Source organism: Thermobia domestica, chromosome 1 (genome assembly GCF_964235325.1).
Source record: "Thermobia domestica chromosome 1, izTheDome1.hap1.1, whole genome shotgun sequence".
NCBI lineage: Eukaryota > Metazoa > Arthropoda > Insecta > Zygentoma > Lepismatidae > Thermobia > Thermobia domestica.
In genome coordinates, this window is record NC_137454.1 from 88,778,027 (window position 1) to 88,799,676 (window position 21,650).

Below are 21,650 nucleotides of genomic sequence, written 5' to 3' on the forward strand. Positions count from 1 at the left end.
TTAAAAAGAACTATTAACATTTGTAAAATGCCTATGCATATGTACTAATTAATATCTTAATATACGCAGCTGCTACATAGCAACTCACTGTCAGATCAATTTAGCGAATACATAGCAAATAAACGATAGCAAATACATACAGAAAACAAAACAAGCTGCTTATACAAGCTGTTCATTCTTCTTGAAATGAGTGCTTTAGTTTAATGTCTGGTTATACCCTATACGCTAAAGAAGACACAAGATGCTTTCAACTGAATGACGATGACAGAATTGAAGAATGAGAACACATTAGGGAGCGCGAAACTCCAAAGCAAACCCATGGACAAGATAATGTCTGCTACAAACTTACATGGCCTAGGATGGAACTAAGAATCTTTCATACCAAAAGTGAGCAATATAAAACTGAGCCATCGCGCCTACCTTCTTTCTTTTTTCCTAAAGTCTAAGAATAATGTAGATCGAAGAACTTAGCATACATACAGTACATAAAACTAAACTTCTTTTACATGTATGTTTTATAAAATTATCTTGTCTAGCGAACCCATATCTTTGTCCTACAAGTTTGTAACTGAACTCAAAATGGCAGTTTATACCATTAATAATCCCTGGACAATATATCGTTATTGTTTCCATAAATTTTAACCTTTAAAGTGCCACTCCATTTGGATTCATGCACATCAATACCCTTTATTGGATAATTAATGAAACATACCCTACTTCTTAAAAATTTAAGTTCTTTCCTCATTTCCTTAATTATTTCATCTTTAAAGTGTGTTTGCGTGCTAGCTTGCTTTAGATTCTCCTCCAGTACTTGAATATCTTTTTTCAAAGCAAGAATCTGGTCATGCTTATTTGCCACTTCTGTCGTCAATACATCTCTAATTTCACGAGCTGACTACGAAAAAAATGAATAAATAAATAACAATCATAGCCAAATTAAAACAAATAAAATGCATTTCAGAAAGTGCAGAATATTGGTGCATAATCCACATGCTCTCTGTTGCAAACGAGACTTCATGCAATTCTATGATATTAATAAAAACAGTAAATTAAATAAAGTACGTAACTCGAAATTGAAGCATATCTCAAATTAAGTCACAATATTGATAATTGAAACTGTCAAACATTGCATAAGACTGATCCAAGAACAATTATTTTATGTTTCCTTTCAGGAGAAGGTAAAAACACAATCAAGATGATGTGATATTTTATAGTGAGGAAGACTTCTGATTACAAAATATTTCTGCAGCATTTGTATAAGAATTAATTCCAAATTCAGGCTTGAAATTAATGTACGAACCTGCCCTTCTTGAACTTACCTTTTCTGCATTCAGTAAGTTCTGATTCAAAGTGTCAAGCGTACGTTCTTTTTCCTTCAGCTTCTCGTTTAAGCTTTCAATCTGCTTCTTTAATTTGATATTTTCGTTTTGTAAACTAGATGTGTATTTCTGGAAGTCCTGTAAATTACAAATATGGACACACATGATAGTAAAAATACAAGAAATCGAAATACACGCAAATATTCACAGAATACTACTGAAGAGTAACTTAATGCTGGTATGAACACTAATATATGTTCCTTCCCGATGTACAATGGTTAATGCGAACGCTTTTGGTACACGTGGTTCCAGGTTCGATTTCCGGTGGGAGAGCCTTAAAAATTTGAACGCATTAGAGGGGTTCGGATTTTCATGGGATTTTCCCTTTGTCAGAAATTCGAGAAAACTTCAAACGCAAAATGCCCCTTTTCAAAATAAAGTGTCCAGTTTTTGGTTCGTACTTAAGTAGTACAAAAGTAATTTCTTGTATAAACTTCTACACTGATTTGAAGGAAATACTAATCCTTTTACAAGAAATTTAATCATTAAAACAAATAAATAAATAAATAACGAGACAACAAGGATATATCTGACAAATTATGCTAGTTTGGCGAGGTCTTGCTGTTTCATTTCCTAAATCTGGTGGCCTTATAACATTATCTCTTATAATCTTGCTACTAAATTACTATCTGGAGAACAGCTTTCGATCGCTGGTGCCAGACACAATGGTTGAGATCCTACGTTAAGCTGTAATCCCACGTCTCATATCGCCTCAGTGCTAAAGAAGGACGTTTAACTAAAACAGAATATTTCAAGAAAACATAAAACTACAGAAATATTGGAAAGTTTATTTTGTTTTTTTCTCCATTTTAATAGTTTTCTAGAACATTTTTCTTTCGTTCTATGTTCTATCACTCCACGAAGTATATATACTATTTATATAAAAACATATTATACGAAGGTTGGTGTTCGATATAGTGGCTTAACTACAGGAACTTTTGAACAAGTAACTGTTTTTTTTTTTTTTTTTTTTTTTCCTGTTTCAACTGTAACTAACTGAACCTGTGCTCTCTACACAGCACATCACAGCACGTCTTTGTCATTCCTCACAACATCTGTACATGTCCCTTTACAGACACAGGTGAAATACGTCTTGATAAAAATCGGTAAGGGGTACCATAATAGAAATTTTTAAAATTATTTTTTCAATATCTCGCACCGTTTGCAAGATTTGAGCCTACTTCTGGTTGGAGTTTCAAATTTATGTATGATCAGTGTTTTCTTTCGTCTTGCATGTAGTATGTAATAAGCAATACACACACAATTAATTATAATGTTAGTGATACATGGCAAAACACTCCAAACAATAAAGATTCATCTTAGACTGGAGAAATGATTATCCTTTGTTTTTCATTATCATTTGGCAATGCAACAAACGTCAGATACATACTATGTTGGAATGTATAACTCGCAGGATATCATGCTTTAATTTTTTTTTAAAAAAAATTCAGCGCTTTTAATGTACCCTTAAAATGCAATCAAGAAATAACGGCCATGTTTCTTAAACATTCAACAAGAACTGAACAATCTACACAAAATTTGCAATCGCAGTGAAAACGGCATCTTTCTAGTTTGTGGTTTCTGAGATATGATTGTCCCCCAAAAGAACTGGCCACAAACATATAAAATTTTCTTGAACACAAACATATGAACCTAACATTTTAATATATAGATAGTGTGGTTTTCAGAAGACTACTAACGTAACAAGAAATCGGAAATGTTTCCTCACTTTTCTGTCTTCACTGATCAACTGCGAAAGAACAAGTAATCTTGCTATCTATGCATTTTCTCGTACTTTATTGTTGCAAGCACAACAATATGAAATCTCAGTAGACACGCTGTCTTGATATCTTGTTTCTTCTTGTTTACGTGTTGTCTGTAAATATCAATGCGTCTTCTAAACACAATTCAATCTTGCTAAGCATTGTCTTGTATGGACGCGCTTTTTCTCTCTACCATGTACAACATCTTTTAGTAATATAATGAATTTATTTTGACGGCTAACGCTCGTGCTACTGCAAATAACTATTCAAGATCATAAACAGCACTTTTTTTTACCATTTTAATTTCAGTTCAATTATCACAACTGGAAAATATCACATTTACATTTTAAGTGTTTATATACTATTACAACAAATTTATCTCTTTGAAGATGGTGTGCTTTCTACTTAGTGAGTGCAAGAACAGTTCTTTAGTTACTAGATTTATTGCGAGCAAAAAGTATTTTTGAAGGAAAATATAACTACTCTGAAAGCATTGCTAGAGTTCGGCATTATTGGGCTTTATACTCTTAGCCGCAGTACAGATATGAGACTTACTAATCAACAGGGGGTTCCAATTAATACTAATAAGGTTTGTGTCCGAATCTTTGAATCCCGCAATAGGATCTAACACAGTAACAAAAACACGCACTACGTTTTGAACTCCACACTTTCTACCTTCAAAATGGGTGTTTCTTGCATACGCTACCGTTTGCTCTTTGTCCAATCCTGCGAATGGACTGATATTTCTGTAAAATATTATTACTTTACGGTGTCTACTAAAATTCCAAAATGAAATTTCATGACTTTTTCGTGACCTTTTCTTTTCCAAACCACCAAATTTAGTAACATTCTCAAGAGCGAATTTGGGTGCGAATTGGGCTGAATTTTCATGCGTGCGATAATAGTATGCTTTGCTTGCGATTTGGTAGCTTCTAAAGGCGACCACAGACATTTTTGGTGGTGAATTTTGACGTTTTATAGAACAAAATTTTCCAGTCTATACTTATATTTGTACAGATTAAAAAAAAAAAAAAAAAATCGTGATCCAACAACTAAATTTCGTGACTTTTTCATGACTTTCGTGACCGATAGGCACTCTGCACTCACAAGCATTCAAATGAAGTCTGAGTGTTTCGAGGGTAGCAGTCTGCCAGAAGCTTTCTTTGATGTTCTTGCCTCACATTCCGTAAATATGATCCACACATATTTAAAGGTACATCTACCCTTTCAAGTCAGTCATTATGTTATTTATTATTTACACTCACCAGTCAAAACATTATAATTACCTTTACACTCAACCAGCCAAAACATTATGATTACCTAACTAATATCTGGTGCGTCCACCTTTGGTTCGCAGAGCAGTTTAGCATGGGAGCAATGAGGCGCTGGGTTGTCGAAAGCATGGCGCACCACATCTGTACGTACAAGTCAATTATTTCTGTAAGTTCTGCTAAGGGGGTCCACCAGCTTAGATCTGACGTTCTATGACATCCAGAACTTGTTCAATTCGGTTCAGGTGAGAATGGGGCTATTGCAGTAACTGAAATTCACAACTGTGCTTCTCGAATCACTGCAGCACAACGTTGGCCTTCTGACAAGGAGCACTGTCCTGCTGAAAGATGCCATTCCCACCTGGAAACATGCGATACAGACGTGAATAATGAATGTACACGGTCAGTAACGACTGCCGATAGCTAGGAGCCGTCATTTTGCCTTCCACACGCACTACCGAGTCTATAGATGACTATGTGAAGGTTTCCCAAATCATAATGGAGCCAGCAATGGTCTGTCGTCTTCCTAATGTGCACATCTTGAGCAATTGTTCCATTGGAATACAAGTGATTCTGAGCCGCCATCAATGTGCTGAAGGTAGTATCGTGATTCATCTGATTATGCATTCGGCGCACATAAGGCCGAAAAACGAAATTACGGCGCCAAAAATAGAAAAAAAAATATTGTGATGAAACTATTCAGAAGTGCCTTTAAAACAGTCCCTATATACCAGTCCATGATGTACCGTCAGAATTTGTTTTATTAACACAACAGAGTAGCCAGCATATGCGCGCAAAGTTGGAGTTTATTTCGAACGGTCAACACCAGTTAGTTGTGCCTGAGTTGCTGACGAAGAAACAGCTCGTGCTAAATTTCCCCAAAGTGACAGTAACAAGGTTTCAATACGAATATTAAAGAGTTAGATATATAGTGTACATCTGAAATGACTGTGAACCTAACAAGTGAGCCTAGTGTAAATATAGTACAGGTGGTAAGAAGGACTAGTTCGGTGTAGAAACAAGGAAGAAATATTTACTATACATAGAGTTATAAAAAAAAAAGTTTCAAAGAGCACCGTGACTATTCTTGGCAACTTCGACAATATATCTTATATCGAACATAGAACAGGAAAACACACGTCCCCCCTTTTCCCCCTTTCCTGATTGGAGCGTATTGTTTACACGCAGTTGTGGCAACGTGCTGTGAAGAACATGAAAACTAAGAGAAGAGAACTCTTTATAGTGTTATTTAAAGATCATTTTTATAATAGGTCTTCATTAAAATGTACTGAACAATTACTACAGTATATATTAAACAAGTGTGGTGTCAGTGAATTTGCTGAACAATGTGGAAATAAACTGAAAACTGTAGTGAAAGTATTTGTGTCAAAGCTTTTGGCAAAATGGTGGGCATGTAACTACATGTACGAGTGGTTGAGAAATAAGTATGTGGAGTGTCTTGATCAAGACGTAACACTTCCGGTGTTACAACCATCACAGCATCCCTCAACATCACGGCTTTCGGAGCAAATGAGAAGAGAAAGACCAAGAGAAGTGTTCGAAGAGAGTCCACAACGAAGTAAGAAAAGATATGGGAGGGAAATTGTAAATACCAGTTCCAAAAAGCTGTGCTTCGTTGCAAGTGCATGTGCTTGGCAGAATCAAGTTTGGTGAAATCTGGCAAGAGTACTGCAGCCGAAGTTGTGAAATTAGGGATCCAGTCTTCGCCTAAGAGACTGAAATAATATGAAAGAGATCCATGACACATAATCTGCTATTATACGTCCGTACAGCTTTGACGAAGCTTTAAGCCTTCTAGTGGATCTTAGCTTGACAAAGGAAGATTATAAAAGGATGAGACTTAGAGCAAAAGAAAGAGGAGCAGATATTTATCCCTCATATCATGTGCTAGCAGAGACGAAGAAGAAGTGTTATCCTGCAAATATTACGATAACTGAAAACGAGGCTGTGGTGCCACTGAAAGATCTGCTCAACCATACTGTACAGCGTTCAGTACACGTACAGAGTGACGTAATACTGCACAACATTTCGGAGGACTGTGATACTATCGATATTTATTATAAATGGGGCCTAGATGGTAGCGGTTGCCACAGCATATATAAACAAACTTTCGCGAATAATTCCCAATATGTGGATTCCAACATACTTTTATGTACCATTGTGCCATTGCACGTGTGTGAATCTAATTGTAAGAACAATATTTTGGAAGAACATGACTCCATTATCCACAAGGTAGTGCCAACCAGTTGCCTTTAAGATAAAAAGGAAACGGTTCAGAATGTGAAATCAGAGTATGAAGAAGTACAAACACAAATATAGCAATTGCAGCCAACAATAATCGTTCTCAGCAATAAGACAATAAAATTTAATCATATTTCCCATATAGGCATACAGGCGTAGTCATCTCATGAGGATTTCTGAGCAGGATATCTAATAAAATCAACTTTTTTATTTTTGGCGCCGTAACTCGATACTTTGGCCCTATGTGCGGCGGTACAATGACGATAGGCATCCATTCCAGTCATAATTGACAATGTCGTGCAATTAATGTTGGTACAGGTGTAGGACGTCGGATGCGGACGCCCATGTCTAACAGTGTACAGTGTACCGTTTGCTTAGACACACTCGTGCTTTGTTCACTGTTAGTCTGCTGTTAATTGTGCTACATTTTGCGCCCTAGCCTGCTTTACCAACTTCGAAACTCTACGAAGTCGGACATCTTTAATAAGAATGACCGCCCCACGCCTTGTCGTTTGATTCTGGTTTCATCGTCTTTTTTCCCACCTTTGGAAGACACTAAACATGACAACTCGTGAACACTCAAGAAGCCGCACACTGTTTCCGAGATGATCGTTTCCAGCCGTCTGGTCATCACACTCTGGCCCCTATCGAACTCATATATCGCTGGCCTTCTCCATTCTAAGCACAACGACCACAATGATTACTTGAGTGAGATCCCAGTCACCGTCTGGCGAGTAGTTCCGCTGTGCCCCGTAACTTTTACATCAGTCCAACGACTACGTTCAAAAAGTGGTGGGTGCTCATAATGATTTGGTTGGTGAATGTATTGTGAGGATATTGTGACCTGAGTTATCCTTAGTAACAAGACGTATTGCGTGTATAATCTCTTGACAAACTCATTGTATTTGTAAGCAAAGATATTATTGATATTACGCGTTGCGTTTAACCAGAACACTCTAATCAAATAAAGATACCATATTTACTTGAATATACAATTAAATAAGGAAATCTATCGATAAATGTTAATTCTGGGGAATGTATAAAGAATTTACAGAACAATAATCGTCCCTCAGAAAGTAAAAGTGTTCGGGTTCCTGTACTTCCGAGACACGCAATTTATAACTAAATCGTCGAGTCTGAAATACTCGATACGCCGCTAGATATATAAATCGTATCCTTTTCCCAAAAAGACAAACAAAAAAGTCATGAAAAAACTTCAGTATGCTTTTTAAATTAACTTTAAAAAGCTACACTATCTGATTTTTACACTGGTTTTGAAATAACAATGTGTGCTAAGAGTAATCTACATTAAGTCCAATCCAAATCTTTTTGTAGAGATACATGTTTACAGATATGTTATATTTACAAACATTTCTTTGTGCTCAGTCCTTTTGCTTCAGTTCATCTTCGTCTTTCGAAAGCAACGTCCTCTTTCTAATACTTTTCACTATATTCATCCACCTGAAATCATGTATCTCACTTTTCTCTTTAAGTTTATTTATTGTTTTAAGCCGACTAAAGTTTATAGAATTTTGTGTTGAGAGTTTTTTTTTTTTCATTTTCTCGACATCCTACTTTAGTTATTTGCACAATAAATGTTGTTTGTAATTATTTACACTTATCACACTATGAATAGTCATGAAATCTTAGCGCCACTAGTGAATATTTCTTCCGTGTTGATAATATGCTTTTATTAATTTCTTGACTTATTTACTTGTTATTTTTTAACATATATAAAATTACAGAAGTCTGTTCTGCGTACGTTGGATCAAATGCGATTCCTTTCCAGAATAAAACTGCCCGATCTTGGTCAGTGTAGTGTGTGAACTGTGAGAGCGTGTTTGTGTTTTCTCACTGGGTCGAAAATGCCGTCAAAACTTAGCAGCTTTTGGGAGGGTTATATTGCAGTCCTTTACGACGCTTTAATCACAATCAAGAAACAGCGTAAGAGCACAGGGTGTGACATTAGCTTGACATGAATCAAGAATGTGATCGGCAAATATTGTATAAGGATTCTATGGCTCAAGAGTCGGTTCTTCAATAAAGGAGACGGGAACAAGACTGTGCATATAAGCCACCACTTGTATGAAGGCTAAACTTCGCAGAATGGCCATCAGATGGTGAATTATCTGAATGTGTTTTTTGGAACTGTCAACTGCACCTTGTACCACCGACTGAATCTTGAAAAGGCGTTCAAGAATAGTAGTCAACACCTTACGCAAGTATAATGCACGGAAGCAGCTGTACAAGCGGCATCTGCCAAACCAAACATGGCGGTATATCGCTGCATTGGATGTGACATGGGTGTACCTTTCAGATCGCAACAAACCAACACCCATCATGTACAGAGGCATAAACGGAACGTACTTCACAAATGGGTCCAAGCATGCAAAGAAGCTTTCCCGAAAGAGTTTATGGTGGCTACTAGCTACTTGTTGCTGACGCAAACTGAATATTAGCTGTCTGAAAACGAACTGCAAAATCAACTCGCAGTATTATCAGATCATGAGACCGATCTATGACCAGGAACAACTAGAAACTACGAAAACGAGATCAATATGGTCCGCATTTATCAAAATAAAGTTTCTCACACAGCTCAAGATCGTCTCTCACATTCTATCAGGATATGAAAGAGGTTACTGGAATACAGGTCTCTTCTCTTTTCTATCATACCTTTCTGCTAATTATTGCAAAGTTTCTCGATGCAAGCCAAATGGATTTTTGTGGATTTGAACTGCATTAAAAGCGCTTTGGGAGAGAGGTGTGTGGCAACTGTGAATAGGCACCAGAAAGTTGTGAAAGGGAAATGGAAAAAGATCCCCCCCTTCCCTCTTAGTTCTCCAAAGAAGCCTTCTGCAATAGAAACTATGTTGCCAGGACATCGTGCGGAACTAGGGGATATCATATTGCGCATTGATTTTTGTAACTATTTAGTAAGTGCGATTTGGTCAATTACACGTGTAGTATCCTGTGTAATTAGCATTATTTCTGGTATTCTATTCTTCTATTTAATACACATTTGACCTTACCAAACAGGAATTATTATTCACTATACTTCTTCATCGTGTTTATATTGTATAGATAAATAAAGCTTTCAGTTTGCTTCTTATAGTATTTAATTCATTTTATTGAAGATACTGATTGATCGTCATCTGAGAACATTTTTATTTGATCGACATTGCTTCTATAGTTGGCACTATATATATATATATATATATATATATTTCGAACTAAAAGCACTGTTCATTTTCAGCATCAACAAACTTCTAGTTTGAGGTAAACTTTTGAACTGTAATGTCCCATTAAACTCTATCGTCATAATATTCTTCTCTTGAAGCTTTCAAAACATATAATCGTACTTACTCTTATCGGCGAAACAGCTTTGGAGCGACGATTCAAGATAGCCATTATCAGTTTGTCATCCAAACTCTAATTTTTAAAAAAGAGAGGAGAAAAATACTTTTAAAAAATGGCAGGTTATGTATTGCAATTTCATAGCTGGGAAATCGAATTAAAATATCATATAAGATAGCAAAATGTAGTATCTCTATCTTCCTTCTTCGATGGAACTGTCTGAGTTTCTCACAGAAAGATTAATCGTACAACACACGATTAATACCACAAATAGCTAAATATATAATAGTCAAGTTCTTGCATTTGGCACTCAATCAGAGAAGGTTGTCTTTTTCACATCCCAAATGATTACATATGGTCTCGTTCTTCTTGCTTTGAGAATTTTTCTTTATCTTTCTTTCTTTAAGAATCCTTCTTATAAAATCACATATATCTTTCTATTATGAAATTTCTCGAGTTACTTTTTTTTTTTTTTCTTATCTTTCTGTATAAGACGTGTATATCTTCATTTTTTATATATATATAAGGTGTTTATAAATTTCATACAGTTATCCTCTCTTGTTCTCAGACAAACTGTAATAATAGTTTGTAAAGCTTTTGTACAATACAGAAGTAGCTCTTGTACAATAATATATGCATTATTCATATTCTAATACTGTTCCAGTAAAATAGGATCATTTTATCTCTTTACTTATTCTTACATTTGGTCTATTATTTTACGATTACTTATTTCCGTTATTACTATGTGATTTTGTATGAAGATTTTTCATTAACACCTATATACATATTATACCTTATTTTTATTGGAAATATATCCTCCTTTTTCTCGTTCTTCATTTGACTTTACCCTGAAAAATCAAGGACACTATATGAGTACATCGTACGAGATCAACTGAACTCATTCCATCAGGATCAAACTTGGTATGATGATATAGACCTTGACCTGCTATATAAGCCTGTGAAATATTACGTTGTACAGGCTTTCGATTCTCGAGTTATAAACGGTCAAATTTTGGGTCAGCTTTTTGAAAACAAAGTACATGAGCCGCAACTTGTGGGGAAGTGGCACGAGGACAGCTGCACCCCCCCCCCCCCCAGCCGGTTTAAGCTACTCGCCGTTCGAGGGAGGGAAGGCACTTGAAGGTAAAAACTTTCTTACTCCATATGATACGATATAGCCCTCCTTGCTCCTCTAGTGACCAGCATCTGGTGCAAAAGTCCTGAGTTCATTCCCATGGGAGAGCACAATCATTCACTTTTATTAATTATTCACCTCCTTTAGCCTACACGGCATAACCAAAGATAGTTAAACCAAAAAAATATGATGATACAAACATGAATGTATAAATGAAACATAAGAGAGCTTCATCGCATCTCAAAAACAACACATAAAAAAAAAAAAAAAAAACCTTAAGTGAAGCAAAAAAAATGTGTTCTGAGCCTATTTCAGTAAAATGCCTATCACTATTATAGCCTCCAGAAGTAATATACAAGTTAAATCACAATCCGCCATACAAATGTTGAAAACTATTACTAATGTTTATTTCCTTTTCACAAATGGGATTATATTACGTTACAGTTAAAGGATATGTTCCATATGTCTCCCTTCCACGTCCAAACATAATAATAGGTGCGTTAACCAATGCGCATGGCAATGCTTTGGCTGATTGCACTTTCTGCAGAGAGGTATCGGGTTCCCTTTGTCGGACACCTGGTCGTCGATGTCAATACCATTATTGACGTACCTTCATCTGGTACCTGACGTAACAAATTCAGTAAGCATGGAATGAACCTCGCCTTACTATTTCCAAAAGAACTAAAAATAATTTAAAATGCTGCTGCTGCCCCATCATCTGAACAAATATATTTCCCTAAGATGAAGCATAAATGTAATCTGGGCCTAACTAAATAACTCTATGGCCTATGGAACTCGGGAGGTTCAATGCCGCGTTCACTAAACCTCTCCACCGGCTTCTAACTTGAGCCAACTGGATCCAGTTTCTACTTCGTATTCCTATTTCTGCGAGATTCATCTTTATATTGTCCTCCCATCTGCACCTAAGTCTTCCTAATGGTCGTTTTCCGATTGGTCTTCCAGTTAAGACTTTGAAAGCGTTCCTACTTTCTCCCATCCTGGCTATATGACCTGCCCACCTGAGCCTCCTCGACTTGATGACCCTAACAAGTTTGGTAAACCGTATAAATTATGTAGTCCCTCGGTATGAACTTTCCACCATTCCCCATTCCTGTTCCTTTTGGGTCCGAATATTCGTCTCAGGATGTTCTCAAATACATTCAGTCTATGTTCTTTCCTCAGAATAAGCGATCATGTTTCGCAACCATACAGAACAACATGCATGATTATCATTTTATATAATTTTAGCTTAAAATTACTCGACAGAATTAGCGACAGCAAAAGATTTCGAAGTGAATAATGACACGAATTCCCAGCTTTTAATCGACATTTAATTTCTTGGTGAATATGGTTTTGGTCTGTTAATATTGATCCTAAATATTTGAAAGTATTCACTTTATCAAAAGTATTATTTGATATTTTAACACATCTATATTTGCCGTATTACGATCCCGACGAACTTCCAGGTGTTTAGTTTTCCCTGCATTTACTTCTATACTCATGTCCCTGCAAGCCTTTAATAAGACTTCTGCATTTCTTTCTATTGTTCCTCTATGATCCCCTATTAAATTTGCATCATCAGCATACGCTATAACCTGGTGAATACCATTCTGGACCTACTTCAATAAAATACTAACTGGGAACTCCAGAAATAATAAAAATGTTTATTAAGTTTTAAAGTCTAGGGGAAGTCCAAATATTAATGCTTGCCCCCAAGGAAAAATTCCAAGTTTTGGCGCTAGGAAGAACATACACCGAACTCATCCGATTGGAATCAAACTTGGCGCGGTGATAGAACTTGATCTTCTATATAAACGTGTGAAATATTGTGCTTATGCTATGAGTTTATCTATGAATAAAATACAATCACGGACAAAAGTTTAACATAGTTCATGATAATATTATGTCTTGCAGGAGGCATTTGGTTTGTTAGGCATGGACAGTTACATTTTGAAACAGATTTTTGAAAGCAAGAAAAAAAAGGAACTCATCTAATAGGGACCATACTTGGCATGTTCGTAGATCTTGTGAAGATTTTTGGTTCTTAAGTTATGCACAATCAAAACTTTAACTCAATCAATTTGAAATAATAAACAAGTGGTAAATATTGTTTAAATAGCACTTAAAGGTAAATCTTCAACAGAAGCATAAAAAAAAAAAAAAAAAAAAAAAAAAAAAAAAAAAACTTAAATGAAGGATGAATTATTATGATTCTAGGTGTTTCACTTGTTGGAAATATTCCCTCAGATCATCCACCTGTTTAATATTTGGTCTAGGAATTAATTCGTGCGGGTGGACAAGAGATGGCGCAACGAACGGAGCGTCCCACAGTTCCGTGTATCCACTCATGTGTTGCAAACCCCTGTCATCGCGTATCGTTCGTAGTATAGGGCAGTGGATTAAAGCGTCAACAACACCAGTTTGTAGTTAAGTGAACATGGCGCAATTTGTGCCTGTTAAAGTGTTTTTGCGGGGTGTCCTGCTGCATTACTTTAACATGCAGAAAAGTGCGACTGAAAGTCATCGTATTTTGGTGGAAGTGTATGGTGACCATGCTCTAGCTGAGCGAACGTGTCAGAAGTGGTTTTGCACGGTTTAGAAGTGGTGATTTCGGCTTGGCAGACCAAGAGCGAGCTGGACAGCCAAAAAAATTTGAAGACGAAGAATTGACAGCATTGCTCGAGCAGGATTCGTGTCAAACGCAGGAACAACTTGCAGCAGCATTAGGCGTTGATCAAACAACAGTCTCCAAACGCTTGAAAGCCATGGGAATGATTCAAAAGATGTCACATTGGGTTCCACATGAATTGAAAGACAGAGACGTTGACAGACGAAAAACCATTTGCGAATTGCTGCTTCAACGACAGAGCAGAAAGGGGTTTCTGCATCCATCAAATTATTACGGGTGATGAGAAGTGGATCCATTACGAGAACCCTAAACGAAAAAAGGCCTGGGTGAAACCAGGTGAACCAGGTCCATCACAACCAAAACGAGATATTCACTGTGCAAAGGTTATGCTGTGCATATGGTGGGATATGAAAGGTGTGGTGTACTATGAGCTGCTGCAACCGGGTGAAACTATGAATGGAGAACGTTATCGACGACAATTAATGCGTTTGAAGCAAGCTCTGGCCAGAACACGACCAGAATGGGAGAACAGACATGATAAACTTATTGTTCAACATGATAACGCTCGCCCACATGTCGCAAAACCGGTCAAAACCTATTTAGAAAATGTCGGATGGGAAGTTTTACCCCACCCGCCGTATTCACCAGACGTTGCTCCTTCGGACTACTACTTGTTCGATTGCATGAACAACGATTTGATTGGACAGCGGTTTACTTCTTCAGAAGATATCGAAACATGGGTCTCTGATTGGATCGCTTCCAAGGATGAGGACTTCTTTCGCCACGGAATCCGTACATTGCCTGACAGATGGGCGAAAGTGGTGGCTAGCGATGGACAATATTTTTCTTAAGGTACTTATGTATTTTGTGTTTGTACTACAGCTTCAATGTGTGCGTACCAACCGCACGAATTAATTCCTAGACTAAATATATATATATATACATATATATTTTTTTAATCTTAAAACTCTAGCGACATGCGCTTCCAAAATTACTCCAATGAATTTACGTAACGAAACACGTGTTCATGATTTATTCATTATTAAGCAAACTGATATTTTTCTTTTACCGCGTGTTCTTTAGAAAATAACAGATAACTATTTCATACAGGGGCGTCATTTAGGGGGGGCAGGGGGCATTTGCCCTCCCCCTGAGTTTGAGATGTATATAGATTTTATCAATAGAATAGTAGTAAAACAGTGAAAAACGCGAAATTTTACTTATGTCAAGAGGTAATGCCCCCCCCCCAAGCAAAATCTGAAATGACGCTCCTGACTTCATACCGATCATTATCATATTATTTTGGTGGATATTTGAAAGAGGTTTCACGGTTATGAGAGACAAGTTTAATAAGTAACGACAAAAATCATTTTATTGAGATACGAAGTACACATACATGTCCATATATGGTATTACTACATCGCCACGTCCTTTTTTAAATATATTTCCCCCATCGTTTGACAAGCTCCTACTAGAAGAAAAAATTACATTGGAGGCGGAGCAAGAAATGCACTATATACACACTTCATCTTTCTGCAGAATTATCGATCAATATGTTGCAAGCTGAATGACTAAAAAATCAAGTGCATTGATTGGTACAGAGATTTCAACAAAGCTGAACGATTGGTTAACGAACACAATTAGCTTGGCACAAGAATTAAACGCGATGATAACTACGTAAGAAAACATCCCCACGTGCGAATCACATTTCAGTAAAATACTAATAGCCGGCACTTAATGCTTCTTGCTCATTTATCAAACTACAGCGTACAGTGAATGCACTGCTATTCAGTTGTCTGCATTATTATAAGTTTGCTACATACTGCTTGATGAATGATATCATACCTCCTCTTTCTTAGCCAGTTCGTCCTTCAGATTAGTCACTTGCTCCCACAAATCACTGATCTTTGACTTTTTAGAATCAAGTTGATGGTTTAAGTCAGTCACCTGAGCTTCCAATTCAGCAATAGCTCTAAAAGAGAAGAATACAGACTATTCGAATATCTATACATACAGCTAAAGTTAACGAAGTATAGTATGAAAATAGCACAAAGTACATTAATTATGACCTAATCTTCCCTATTAATCTGAAATAATCATCATTCAAACTGAACTACATTTGCCTATTTTTATATTTTTTTAATAATCACTATGTAAAAGTGCACAAGCAATTAATTTCCTTCGGCTTTTATTTTTTGACGAATGTTAAATCTACGAAGTCCTCAAGTGTCATACAGTATAACAAAGGACAGATTGTAAATAATATATACCAAAAAATATTTAACCTACTTATTTATACCATTCATTTGTACTTCTCAGTGTCTCCAATAAATAGCAGAAAAATACTTGGAAAATTAATCAAATCATTTGTTTATTGAATCTCATGCTACATTTAGGGAAATCCCTGACTTTCTTTATTTACAAAAGAGGCATTTAATACAGGAAATAAAAAGAACACAATAGAGAATAATTGCATTAATGGCATAAGACTATATCTATTCATTTGCATTCTCCTACTTGTATTCACTTGAATGAATACAAATATAAATAAGAAACATTTCATGTATTCTATGTTATAGCCTTCAGTGAATGTATGCCGCTACGTTCAGATATTAACAATAGTAAGAAAATTGTATACCTGTTTGCACAGTACTTTAATTTATCAGGATACTTTTTTTTTTTCCGGTACAGGACCACTTGTAGTCCCACCCTAGACGCCGGTTGGAATGTTTTGGAACACAATTTTCTTTTTTTAAATATGTCAATGTTTTATGAGTGAAAGAGAGTGTGTGGATTTGAACAATATTATTTCAGTTTTAATTAGTGATAAACAACAACTGTTTAAATTTACCATCATATATTACACAACAAGGATAGTAGCTATGCAAAAAAAATGGTGTAAGCTTCTGGCTCTAACCGGTGCCTGAAGTGAGCTTTCAAATAGTTGCAGATAGGCAACTGAAATTATTATCCCGATAAATTAAACTACTGTGCAAATAGGTAGCAATTTCCTTAGTCTTTCATTTATTATAGAATGCACACTGCATGAATATTAATCTACTATGAAATATGAAAGTTCAGCTAATTTGAAAAGGTAATATAGTTAACACATCGAACTTTAATAAAATATCCTAACCTGTCCTTCAAAACTATATCTTCTTGCCCATACACTATTTGGTCGTCAAACGTTGCCCTTTGGCTGGCGTCATGACAGAGGCACTTGAACTCAAAAGGTAGCTTCTGCTGGGGCAAGTCTTTTGGACTATCTGAACCAGATGAACATCTGCAAGTAATTTATATTTTAGCTGTACTTTATTACTGCAGTAAATGAAAGATACATAATAATATTAAAAGACTCACGATTTGTTTTCAGTTCTACCAGGACCGGAAGCACCGTTAATATATTTCATTAGAAATTTTTATAAATGGTTTCCAATTTGTCTACAGGAACTGATTTTCATCTTAAATGTAACTTGTGCAGTACAGTATCTGTAACACTTTACTTCAATTACTTTTAGAATTCCCAGGGCACATTGTAGGTGTTAGTTATATTTAATAAAATGTGCCAGATAATATGGAGGAGGAGAAAATCTTATCCTCACGATGATAGAGATGAGCTACGGATCTACAATTTGGTCTAGGAACGCGTTCTTCTCTACGTGTTTACTTTGTATTTGCTTACAATTTTCACATCTATGGTTCAGTCTGTTGCTACAATCTGCATAAATCTGCGTAGTTACGAGGTAAACCAGGTTTCCATTGCACTAATGACCTCATCATTCACAAATCACTTATCCCGATATATGCTTCTTCACATTTGAGTAGAAGAAGTAATAGAAAGGAGCCAGATCGTGAGTATGGTGAATGGCGATAATGTTCGTAGCCACATTAGCGCATAAAAGTGAGCATTGTGGTACTTAGTGTGCCGGTACATTATCTGTTTGCAGTAACGCACTTTTCGAGAGCTAACTTTGTCAGTTTGTCTTGATAGCATCCCGTAACTTTTGCAGCAGATTCCTGTAATACATCTCTGTGATTGTAGTTCCCCCCTCCATTAAAAAAAAAAAGAAAAAGAAAATAAAAAAAAAGTAATCAGTCCAGATCACACCTTTATGGTCCCGAAACACGAACAACATGGCTTTGGTGATTGAATGAATGCTGCACCTTAGTCTTTTGGGGGGTTGGAGACGAAGTATGTTTATACGTTTTACTCATTTCTTCGGTGTTAAGGTTAAATAGATACACCCACCGTTCATCCATAGTCATTTTGACCCTGTAGTATAGGTGCAAAATGCATTTTGTACATTGGGAGTCATTGCTGTTTTTGAAAAGGCGTCAAGAATTGGAGAATCCATCCTCCAGCCAGTTTGCTCATTTGTAAACGGTCACATAATATGGTGTGAACGAATCCTCTACTAATGTTCCGCGGCACACTGATGTGTCCTGGCAATGTGGAAGGTGTGACGCGAACATTTACTTATTGTAAGAAATTAATTATAGATTTTTTAAAATTTTGTTATCCCATTTAGTGTATTTTATATGCTTAAGAATATTGAAAATTCATTGCCACAGAAACAGAAAGAAATTTTATATGCTTATACAGTATTTTATTATATGCTGTACTTTATTCTACGCACAGCGTTTTCATTGGTTTCATCGGAACAAAACCAAAAATTAAAGATTGTTCATGACTTCTACAGTACGTGTTTCAGAAACTATACAGAAAGTTGGTTGTTACACGGTCCCGAGCTTATCTCAAATGCCAATAAACCACACACAATAGCTTGTACAGTGGTGATGAAAATATTCCTGGGTTCACTCTCTGCTGACAGAATCAATCGCTATTTTGAACTACAACGTTTTTGTGAACCGGGCTTCTCGACGTTGGCTGAGATTAAAACATGAAAGAGGAAAAGACTCAAATCCGTTGATGACGAAATACGACTGACATTGTCAACGATTTCTCCATGTATCAGGCACCTACGTGCAGCTAAGCAGGCACACGTATCATATTGAAAGCATGACTACAAGTATTTACTTTAACAGAAAGTTATTTTCTGCAATATAATAGCTTATGGAGCTTAAATCCGCTACATTTATGTGTAATGATAAACTTCAACTCATGTTCATAAATTATTAATAAGTTGAATATTCGATGATGATAATAATAATAAGTTAATTATTATACACATTTATATTAAAAATGTTGTATAATATATCGTTTTTAAGAGAAATAACGTTTTGGTGTGCCGTGTTGAGTCCCAGATAATTTATGCTGTGCCGTGAGTAGAAAACCATTATGGAACACTGCTCTAGCTAAATAATTAAGAACCACTGTTCTCTTCAAGCACAAACTTTTGCCATCACGCTTGGGTTTGTAGCCTCTGATGGACGACCACTCTTGAATCATCCTGTAGACTTGTGCGACCACATTTGGATTCTTTTTCAGCGTTTCACTGTATCACACGGGAATACTTCAGCACACACAGCTGCCATCTCTTTATGTATTGTTTATGTGGATTTTTCCTAAAGATAGAAGAACCTAACAACAGGCTGGTATTTTATTTTGTCGTGCTGCCGCAGTCTAGGTTTTCTGGCTAGGTAGTCTAGGTTTAATATGAATTCAACAGAACCTATAGGGACAAAATTAGTACAATATTAGTGGGATATCAATCTATAATTATGCAAATTTTTAAATTAGCAGCACATCTCTATCAGTGCAAAAATTTTCTGGCCTCCCTCGTACAGTGAAAAAAATGTACAATTAATGCAATGTGTGGTAGTTTATATCTTTTCCTTTTGTTATAGTTTCCTGATACAATAACATGTCCTAGCCGGAACGTAAATGGTTCTAGAACTTCATTCGTTAAGATATCTCTTCATTATAGCATACAGTAAAATGTATGTATATAAAAATACTCTAGACTTCTTAGACAATAATAGTTAGTTTATCTAAATTTTATACATTCAATATATAAATATACAAGTTCGAAAAGCATAAATAACCTTTCGTCAGTGAAATTTTCCTTTTTAACAGTTCACAAGTTAGAAACAGTTTGCTCGTTATCACTAAAAATAATAAAGCCTACAGACATTGTGGTAATTTCTTGGAAGCCAAGTAGGATTGTAAACTTATATATATTTCAACGTCATTCATGAATGCATATACTCCTACTATATGATGTATTTTGGAATAATAATACAATTCAATTTCTCCACTTTTCATGCAAGTAACTCAACTATTAAGTCCTTTATTTATAGACTAATAGTCAAGAAAAACTTACTATACCACATTGTAAATTTATGTTGTCCTAAACTATACTGTGTATAAAAATACTGTGTCACGCAGAAGTGGAAAAGCACAATGAAAAAAAGAGCTGTATCAACTGTAGGTAAACAGTAGATAACTGAGAAAAAGGAAAACTACTTCATCGCTTCTCTGCTCTTAGCGAAAAATCAACATCGAGAACAAAGTAATAATAATAATAATAATATATCCCATGTGACGTTGTAAACAAACAATTCCACATGTCAGTGTTTACAAACACCCCCACATGGTTCGGCAAGAAGACTTCACACCAGATGGATCTACGATTACTTGCAGACGACGGCTTCTAGTCCCTCCCACGGAGCAGAAGACGACATCGGAGCAGCAGCGCCACCGCCACCCAAGGAACCCTATAAATTGGATGGACAAATGCAATTCAGTACCAGTTTTCTGGTGACCCTCCTACTGTCTGCTTCGAGACTTTAGGAGTAACCTAACCACAGGGCTCTAGTCTGCTTCGGGACCACGCCTATCCTTTCTCCTGGCTTAGCCTGCTCGGGGCTCTGACTGGGAATCCCAACCTCAGCCGCCTAGCCTGCTTCCGGACTCTGTCGGCCAACTAACCTACCCATTGCTTGCTTCGGAGCTTTGGACACCTAATACCACTCTGCTTAGCCTGCTTCGGAGCTCTGCAGAGATCCTGTATGCGACCTTACGGTCCAAGACCACCTATAACTAACCTTTGATACTAGAGAGATTAATTTGTACAGTATTTTGCGAAAATACTTTTATAGAGAAATTTTATAATAAAATTGGTAGTGGGAGTTCGATTCCGGACACTCTTTTTATTAACGCTCTACTTATACCTATATGAGACGAAGTTTTACAATAAATAGTATTTTCGACAAAAACTACTATTAGATTATCATTACCTTAATTAACTTAACATGTTAAGGGCAAGACTTTTTTCTCTAGTTATTACAAACTCATTATATTTATTATACTTACTCCTTGAAGAAGCCTTCTCCTTGGAAGATGTCATCAAATTTAAAATTGTAAAATGTTACTCCATTTGTACTCCAATCCGAAGTAGCTTTAGCGCGACGTGCAAGTATAGCAAAATTGCACAAATCACTTGTCAGGGTGCATAACCGCTCCTTTAACTGCTCACAGGTCTCTTCAATCATTGCACATTTACATTTTAGATCCTGCCGAAAGAAAGTTACTTACATAATATGGTACTCTGGGAATGTTTCAAAAGTATACTAAGGCAAAATCTTATCTATTAATTTCTATATTAAAAGAACAGGGAGTATTTATTGTAGTAGATGTTTTCTACATTATCAGCAAACTTGACATACATGCTGATTTTTCATGTCGCTACTACTGTGCAGTACCGTGATTGAGGGTTACTTGAACCCTGAAGGGGCTACTTGAACCCATACCAGAAACTCGTTTAAACTCCCATATACAATGCAATGTTGAGTGAGTTCAGAGTTAGATCCGTTAGATGAGATCATAATGCAGGTGTACGCACGTTGAAACTAGTTCTGTGATAGGTTACGAAGTAGCAGCATTGGTGAGAAAGA

At 36.3% G+C, this 21,650-nt stretch overlaps 1 protein-coding gene across 9 annotated transcripts in view; it reads right to left on the reverse strand.

Moving 5' to 3' along the window:
- Positions 1 to 21,650, reverse strand: part of LOC145687193 (uncharacterized) — a 277,098-nt gene that overhangs the window by 195,054 nt on the left and 60,394 nt on the right. For 6 of the 9 annotated variants that reach the window (XM_081760661.1, XM_081760659.1, XM_081760677.1 and 3 more), the window contains exons 3-8: positions 21,070 to 21,269; positions 16,930 to 17,076; positions 15,639 to 15,765; positions 10,039 to 10,104; positions 1,320 to 1,457; positions 713 to 895 (exon numbers count right to left, since the gene is read on the reverse strand). In XM_081760661.1, the coding sequence (XP_081616787.1) occupies positions 713 to 895; positions 1,320 to 1,457; positions 10,039 to 10,104; positions 15,639 to 15,765; positions 16,930 to 17,076; positions 21,070 to 21,269 (861 nt within the window). The remainder of the gene's footprint in view (positions 1 to 712; positions 896 to 1,319; positions 1,458 to 10,038; positions 10,105 to 15,638; positions 15,766 to 16,929; positions 17,077 to 21,069; positions 21,270 to 21,650) is intronic. The other 3 variants (XM_081760670.1, XM_081760680.1, XM_081760663.1) reach the window with 2 other exon arrangements.